The sequence below is a fragment of the Ochotona princeps genome, chromosome 10 (assembly GCF_030435755.1).
Source record: "Ochotona princeps isolate mOchPri1 chromosome 10, mOchPri1.hap1, whole genome shotgun sequence".
Taxonomy (NCBI): Eukaryota; Metazoa; Chordata; class Mammalia; order Lagomorpha; family Ochotonidae; genus Ochotona; species Ochotona princeps.
The window spans coordinates 12625611-12632080 of NC_080841.1; the positions used below are offsets into that span (position 1 = coordinate 12625611).

At 39.1% G+C, this 6470-nt stretch overlaps 1 protein-coding gene across 2 annotated transcripts in view; it reads left to right on the forward strand.

Moving 5' to 3' along the window:
• CAMSAP2 (calmodulin regulated spectrin associated protein family member 2) overlaps nucleotides 1–6200 on the forward strand; it is a 101749-nt gene extending 95549 nt beyond the window's left edge. For both annotated transcript variants that reach the window (XM_058668982.1, XM_058668983.1), the window contains 4 exons: nucleotides 188–260; nucleotides 1110–1225; nucleotides 3790–3908; nucleotides 4204–6200. In XM_058668982.1, coding sequence (XP_058524965.1) covers nucleotides 188–260; nucleotides 1110–1225; nucleotides 3790–3908; nucleotides 4204–4509 — 614 coding nt within the window. In that variant the 3' untranslated portion in view covers nucleotides 4510–6200. The remainder of the gene's footprint in view (nucleotides 1–187; nucleotides 261–1109; nucleotides 1226–3789; nucleotides 3909–4203) is intronic.
• The last annotated feature ends 270 nt before the right edge of the window (nucleotides 6201–6470 follow it).

Here is a 6470-nt window from a genome sequence, read left to right on the forward strand (position 1 = left end):
ATAAATTTATGTATATGCATGCAAGCATTTTATATGTTCAGATTAGTAGTAAAAAAAAAAAAAAAACAATGGAAAATCTGTTGTCATTTGCTGGTGTTGGCTAATGAACAGACTCTTTATTAGTTGCTCATTTTAAGTTTGTAATTTTGTTTTTGTTGAGGATCACGAATTGATCATGTTTTTTCAGTCTCTAGCCTTTCATTGGCATCACTGACCACAGGCGATAATGAGAGCTTGCATTCAGGCAAGAGGACACCCAGGTAAATCCACAGTATGAATATTTTTATTAAAAATAATGGTACCTGTAATTACTACAGAGTCCTCAGTATCAACCCTGTAGTGTATTGTATTGTAGTATAGTGTATTTTATAACTGAATTTTAATCACAAATTTTTGTGGTTTGCTGACTTAACACTACCTAGGTTTTCTGTTCGAAGAAATTATGTAAGCTGTTCTTTTCATTAGTGTGGCTCTTAGAACTTGGAATTAATGGCATTGTCAAGATACTCTGTATACTATAAAACATTAAAAAAATTACACATCAGTAATTGCTAATATGATTGTGATGATCATGATTGTTACAAAATGCATAACCTATATAATACCAGCATCTCTAGCTTACTTCCTATTGGTTATAAAGAGTTTTTCCCCATTACGATAATTCCAGAGCAGACTGCCTGGGCCATAGTGAAGATCTCTTGCACTCTTTCCCTGGAATAGTTTAGAAGTTAAAATCAGGTCTATGGCCATCCCACCCTGAACGTGTCTGGTCTCGAAAGCTAAGCAGGGTCGGGCCTGGTTAGTACTTGGATGGGAGAAGTGGAAAGTCAGTATTTTTCTGTCTTGTACTGTGAAGCCCATAACAGAAAAGAATGTCCTAGAGGCAGACAGCACTGTGAAGCTCCAGTCTGTGTTATCCAGTGGTGACATTTTCCTTTCTCAACTGGAAAACATGTAATCTTTCCCCACACATAGTCCGAGGTCTGCCCATGCTGTGACTGAGATGGCGTTGGCACTAGCTTGTCCTGTAACTTCTAGGTTGGGTGGCTTGGTACTCTCACACAGACCCTCTGTGCGAGACATGAAAGCATATTTTACTTGCTATTTAGATCAGAGTCTGTAGAGGGCTTCTTATCTCCCAGTCGCTGTGGCAGTCGAAATGGAGAAAAAGACTGGGAAAATGCATCAACAACTTCTTCCGTGGCTTCTGGAACAGAATACACAGGTTAGTGTCCATACATTTTTAAAGAAACATCCTAATACACTGATAAGACCAAAATTTTGTGACTATACGGAATAGTTTTATTGGTTCATCTGTGATTTAAATACTATAGATCAGTTAAAAGTAGGAGTTAATTCAGTAGCTCCACTTGAAGCACCAGCATCCTCTATGGGCACCAGTTTGATTCCCTATTGCTCCACTTCGCTTCCAACTCCCTGACTGTGGCCTGGGAAAGCAGTCAAGGACAGCTGAAACCCTTAGGACCCTGCACCGGTGTGGGAGACCCAGAAGAGGCTCTTGGCTCCTGGATTTGAATTGGTTCAGTTCCAGCCATTGCTGCCACTTGGGGAGTGAGGCAGCAGATGGAAGATCCTTCTCGCTGTAAATCTGACTTTGAAAAAAAAAAAAGAAAAGAAAACAGGTCAGTGATAGAGCACTATTTAAGGAGGTATAGTGGCTTGTTCCAGATGTCTTAAGTGATGCCACTTCTTACATCTCCTCTCTCTGCTTCTAACGTAAAATGGCAAGGCAATTCTGTGGTGGTTTACATTTGAAGCCATATTTTAAACATTTGATTTATTTTAAAGGCAGAGTTACAGAGGGAAAGAGAGTAGGAAATACCTTTCTATGCACTGGTTACCTCCCTAAATGGCCTCAACAGTACAGCTTGGCCAGGATAAAACCAGAAGCTGCTTCTCAGTCTCCCTTGTCAGTGCGGGGACCTAAGCGTTGGACCATCCTCCACTGCTTTTCAAGATACATTAACACGGTGCTGGATAGGAAGTGGAGCAGCCAGGACTTGAACTAGCACCCTTATGGGATGTAGCATTATAGGTGGCAGCCAAACGCACTGTGATATAGTGTTGGCTCCAGGTCTGAAGAATTAGTATAGAAATTTTGTCAGCAATACATAAAGACAGAGAGAGAGAACATGAGTGCTTCCATCTACTGGTTGACTGCCCAAATGGCTATAATAGTTGGGAGTGAAAAAGACCAAAAGCCAGGAGCCAAGAACTCCATTTGGGTCTCCCATGTATACAGAGGCACCCTAGGATTTGGGCCATCCTTTGCTGTGCCAGGCACGTCAGCAGAGAACTAGATGGAAAGTGGAGCAGCTGGGACTAAACTGTCACTCTTATATGTTGCAGGTAACCACAATGCTGGCCACATTGTTCTTTTAGAGCTTCTTCATAATTATTAAAGGTGTATAATTCTAGTTACTGGAAATCCCAATGTTAGAAGGATTCTGGATTCTAACCATTTTTGGAGATTTTATTGGCAGCAGGGGGGAGAGGGAAGGGTGGGAGGAATGAGCAAGAGAGTGAATCTATCTGTTGATTCACTTCCCACATGGCTGCAACAGAAGATTGAAGCCAGGAGCCAGGAACACTGTCTAGGTCTCCCACATGGTGGCATGGACCCAGACACAGCCTGTTCGTGCTCTGCGGCTTCTAAGGCACATTAGCACGAAGCAAGATTGCAAGTGGAGCAGCCAACATTCAAGCCAGCCTGTCCACGTAGGAGGCCAGTGTTGCAAGCCACAATACCATCCTTGGGTTCTAGGCTGTACTCAGGACCTGTGTGCTGCTCAAAGAATTGATTGGTCCAGTGGAGGGAGAAGCATAGTAAAGGGCGGAGCAGGCTGGAGCTGAGAGCTTCTCCTGGTGTACTTCCCCCGGCTCCTTTTTCTTTGCTACTCGGTGGCTTTTAATGCAACCTCCTATAGCAGAGCTTGCAACCTTTAAGTCCTGAGGTTGGGCTATTTGCATATTACTCCCTCTGCCTTTCTGTGTATGTTCAGTTGAACAGTCTGAAAAAGATAAAACTATTTTGGGTATTTTTTAAAAGCTTTAATTACTCATGGACCCATTCCACTTTAACCTTACCAGTAACCTTACTAGACTTAACAGACAATGTGACAATTATAGAAATATCTTATTTTAGCACTGTTTTCATGGGCAGTTTTCAGAAAGCCAGAGGAGGGGCCAGCATTGTGGTCTAACAAGTTGAGGCACCACCTGTAAGGCTGGAATCCCAAAGTCCCAGTTACTCCACTCCAGCTGCCTGCTAACACTCCTGGGAAAGCAGCATGGGGTGGCCCAAGTGCTTGGTCACCTGCATCCACATAGGAGACCTGGGAGAAGCTCCCTGCTGCAGACCGTTTGGGGAGGGAGTGGACCAGCAGATTGCAAGATCTCGCGCTTTCTCTCTCTCTCTCTCTCTCTCTCTCTCTCTCTCTAACTCTTAACTCTGCCTTTTAAACAAATAGATTAAATAAGCCTTTAAAAAAAAGACAAAAAGCCAGATGAATCTCTTCCAGAGATTTTCCTGTGTAAACAAAGCTTTGATGAGACTGCAGCCAGTAGGAGGTCTTCAAGCACTGAATTTTGTTTTCTGTTACAGTGTTGCGCCAGCATAGGAACAATTTCGTCACTTTAAAATGGCAGGGTTTTTCGGGTTTTTTTTGTTTGTTTGTTTCTTTGTTTCTCTTAGGAAAGTTATTTTTGTTACTGTTACTAAATCTTAGAAATGTTATTTTTGTTCTTGTTATTAAATCCTTACTGCAGGACCAAAGCTCTACAAAGAACCCAGTGCAAAATCCAATAAGCACATAATTCAAAATGCTTTAGCTCATTGCTGTTTGGCTGGAAAAGTAAATGAAGGTCAGAAGAAAAAGATACTAGAGGTAAGCAAGTTTGCACAAAAATTAAATTTGTCAACATCCTAAAATTGTAATGTCCTGTCAGTTCAAGATAAAATGCCCTCGTAATCATCCTAAATTTTGACCTGTAACCAGTTGTCTTAATTATTACACTGAGCTGGTTCAGTCTCAGATTGGGTTCTAGAAGACTACAGATTTAAAGACCAGGTACACTACCTTAAGATCTGTCGCTACTTTAATGTATTCCAACTGCTTGAAGTTTTATGGCTGTTATTTCATATTTGTTTTGTTTTGTTTTGTTTTGTTTTTTATCCTAAAGGAAATGGAGAAGTCTGATGCAAACAACTTCTTAATCTTGTTCCGGGATTCAGGCTGCCAATTCAGATCTCTCTATACTTACTGCCCAGAAACTGAAGAAATCAATAAACTAACTGGGATAGGCCCTAAATCTATCACTAAAAAAATGATTGAGGGACTTTACAAATACAATTCTGACAGGAAACAGTTTAGTCACATACCTGCTAAAACATTGTCGGCCAGTGTTGATGCAATTACCATTCATAGCCATTTATGGCAGACCAAAAGACCAGTAACCCCGAAAAAACTCTTACCCACTAAGCCATAGGAGCTGGGAAGTATTTGCTTCAGAACATTCGTGGTACATTTGCACTTCATCTTTCCTGCCTACAGAAAATCTTTCTAATTGCCAACAAGACTTTTATTAATTTAAACTGGACACTAAGCTCTGTTGTCAAGAACAACTGGAATATAAACCACAGTATTTTGGAATCCAGAAGATTCTCGCTTAGGTGATAAGGTCAAGAGATGAAGGAAATGTTTTGATTCGCCATTGGAGATCTGTATGTTACAAGGTTTACCTGCTTAGTATTAGATCCATTGAAGCACTGAATTTTTATGGACACTAATTCCATTTATGGTTGATACGGCTAGGATTGCAAATTATGTGTTTTATTTGTTGCTTTTTTTTTACCCTTCAATGTCCGTGCCTATCTTCAGGTGGTCTGTTTTGTCATTTCTTTTTCTGAGTTCCTTTGTATTTTGTTTCACATGGAGATCATGAAAGTAGGAAATAACCTTCAGGGGTAACCTGCACCTTTCTTAATGACGTTAAGAGAAACACTAGTGTTTAGCTTTACAGTGACCCTCATGTTTAAATGGTGTTAGAGCATTTGTAAAAATTATTCTGCTGAGTATTTACAATTCTGTATTTATTATCACTCAAGTATTAACATTTCTGTATTAAATTAAGAAAAGGTGTTATAAAGAGCTGCTAGTAGGTTTGCTTTAAACCACATGAGCTTAACCAAGAATATGCTTTCACAGGCTGCTGATTAAATCAGTGATGTTCTTTTGCCACTTCTGGCCAACTCAGAATAATTTAGATTTTTTTTTTTCACAAAAATAAAAAATAAAAAAGCTTTCTACTCTTTTAAAGCAAGTCACTTTATAAGCTGGCAGAAATGAATGACACTTAGTCTGAAGATGCAAGACTTCCTGAATTAGGTTCTCAAGAGGTCTTTATATTGTATTTATAACTGATAGAAAAAGTGTATTTAGAATTTTTAAACCTGTCCAAAGGGCTACATTTTAATTTTAAGATAGTGTCACATTATTTTACTTACTCTGGGTTCTTTTTAATTCTTTTCAAGTGGAGCAGCTTAGATTAAGTGCACACTTGAATTCTCTTCTATGTGATCCTTGTTGTTTGACTGTGTACACCAGAGGGTTAGTTGGGGGAAAACTTCATTCTCAGGAAAAGGTTTGAATGACTCTGTGACCCTGTTCTGTTTCCGTGTTGTGACAGCTGTGTAAACTTGGGAGGGGGAAGACAGTATTGTATCATACATGAGATGGGTAGTTTGTTTTCTTTCATGGGAAGTAGAGATGAAAGGCTGTACAGTTCTCTAATTGAAGTGTTTAGAGAGACAACTAACGTCTGATAGGATGTATTTACTTATTTAAGAAAAAGCATAGGAATGAGATGTCCCTGAGCTGTACTTTTCTATTATTATAAGGCCTGTAGGCATCATTGCATCTGGGTTACCAACATTTTCTCAAATGCTGTCAATATTTTACTGTAATTTATGTTCTTATATTTATGTATATTTGTTAAAACTGTAAAAAAAATTTCACAGATTTTTTTTCCAATACCTGTGCAAGAATATGTGTAACTCAAAATTATTTGTGATCTACTGTTTGCATGTAAGAGACCAGGATATATAACTCTTATATTTTAAGTGTATACATATTGTGTATATAATATATGAATATTAAAGTGGGAAATAGCATATTTTACCTTTCAGACACAATTTCTATCACAATTAGAAGGAAATAATTGTCAAATACATGTTTAGAGTAAGACTAGTATAAAAGGTGGCAAATCTCATCAAGATAATGGTAAATGATAGTTAAAACAAGATGATAATATGCATTCTGCATCACTTACTCAATTAGATGTCCCTTATCAAAGACAAACAGGTGGTGAGACAATGGAGGATCCACTGAAGCAGAAACAGGCGAGCCCTTTATTCTTACATTGGCCTGTGTCCAGCAACTCAGTGAATG